The sequence below is a fragment of the Austrofundulus limnaeus genome, unplaced genomic scaffold (genome assembly GCF_001266775.1).
Source record: "Austrofundulus limnaeus strain Quisiro unplaced genomic scaffold, Austrofundulus_limnaeus-1.0 Scaffold446, whole genome shotgun sequence".
Lineage (NCBI taxonomy): Eukaryota > Metazoa > Chordata > Actinopteri > Cyprinodontiformes > Rivulidae > Austrofundulus > Austrofundulus limnaeus.
This window is the reverse complement of record NW_013952848.1, coordinates 157,737-159,249: the sequence shown is the minus strand read 5'-3', so window position 1 is coordinate 159,249 and position 1,513 is coordinate 157,737. Positions and strand designations below refer to the sequence as shown.

At 39.4% G+C, this 1,513-nt stretch overlaps 1 protein-coding gene across 1 annotated transcript in view; it reads left to right on the top strand.

Moving 5' to 3' along the window:
- itga8 (integrin, alpha 8) overlaps nucleotides 1-1,513 on the top strand; it is a gene marked incomplete at its 3' end in the record, with an annotated part of 60,744 nt that overhangs the window by 14,114 nt on the left and 45,117 nt on the right. Inside the window, 2 exon segments of the mRNA XM_014024916.1 lie at nucleotides 216-341; nucleotides 449-485. Of these exon segments, the coding sequence (XP_013880370.1) occupies nucleotides 216-341; nucleotides 449-485 (163 nt within the window).

Genomic DNA, 1,513 nt, shown 5'->3' with positions numbered 1-1,513 from the left:
TTAGAAAGCAATAATAACTAATAAAAACTAGCAAATCCCCTGTAAAATCTAAATAAAACTAACTGAATTAAAAGAAAAAAGCCACAACGAAATAAAACTAAACTAGAATGAAAAATCCAAAACTCCTCGCGGTCCTTGAGCAGATGTGACGAGTACTCTGTTTGTGTTTTTGTTTTTCTCCGCCCATCTTTCCTGTGTGTCTGCGGTGTGAGCAGGCCAGGTGATGACAGCAGGGGTAGCTGAGATACTGAACCGCTACTCCTTAAAGGCGGTACTGAGACAAGTCGCAGGCGAGAAACAAACCAGAGCTGCTGAAGACACATACGACGACAGCTACCTGGGTAACACACAAACACAAACAAACTACACAAACCCTGACCTACATTATAACCGTCCTGATGACAATGATCCAATGAATTAATGCAGATCGTGTATTGTTTCTCTTTAGGTTACTCTGTGGCAGTGGGAGAGTTTACCGGAGACTCYGAACAAGGTGAGAAAACCAACAAACTCATAGGAGAAGCACCAAAATTATCCCTGACTAACAGATCATCAACCTACCTGAAGACCAGTGGTGGGCACAGTTCCCCTAAAGCACTAAAGCACTAATAGTGGAACTAATTTCCTGATTAGTTCTTTAGGGCTTTTGCTAATTTTAAAATTTGTTAGTGGATTAGCACTTGTAAAATTTAAAGGCTAAAKGGAGCAACATGGCAATATGTGACATGTTGTCTGTTGATGCAAGTTCATTTGTTGACTGGGTTATTTTAGTGCTTTAGAATTAGCTTTTGCTAAAAAAAWTTTTAGTGCATTAGTGCTTTAGAATTAGGGGACCAAAATATTTGAGTTAGTTTTTTAGGGCTAGCAGAACTAATTTTTAGATTAGTGCTTCCCACCACTGCTGAAGACAAACTAAAACATTCACCGTTTCCTTGTAGTTTAAAGCTAAACAATGAGGGAGGATTAATACAGTGAGCAATCAGATCAGGGCACAAACATGCAAACATTAACAAGAACTGTTTTTGCATGTGCGGGTCACGACCCTGGAGGGACAAGACTTCAGGAACCCCTGATAAAGGGATTTCCTGCAAGCCTCTCGGACTGATTAGAATGATTGCTGGCAGACCCCACAAACGTCTTCAGGTCAAGAGCCAGTCCAGGTTATCAGCTGGACATGAAATATGGGGTGCAAATAGTAACACAAAAAACACAAATAAAAGAGAGCGTTCTCATTTCTGTACAGTTGTTGCAGAAATAAAAATGAAAAACTCTCACGGTCCAGCTAAGCAAGGGTAGCATGGTTGGTAAGCTAGCAACAAAGTGTTGAGTAATACGCATTAGCAGATTCATGTTTCACCACCGTGCCTCAGAACTGCTTAAAATAACAAAATAATAATAATACTAATAAAAATATAAAAAAATAAAAAAACAGCATGGGGTGAAAGGAGGAAATGTATGGGATAAGTCTTGTGCCAGCAGGAATTGAATTTGAATTGCTCAGATTGTATCTGAA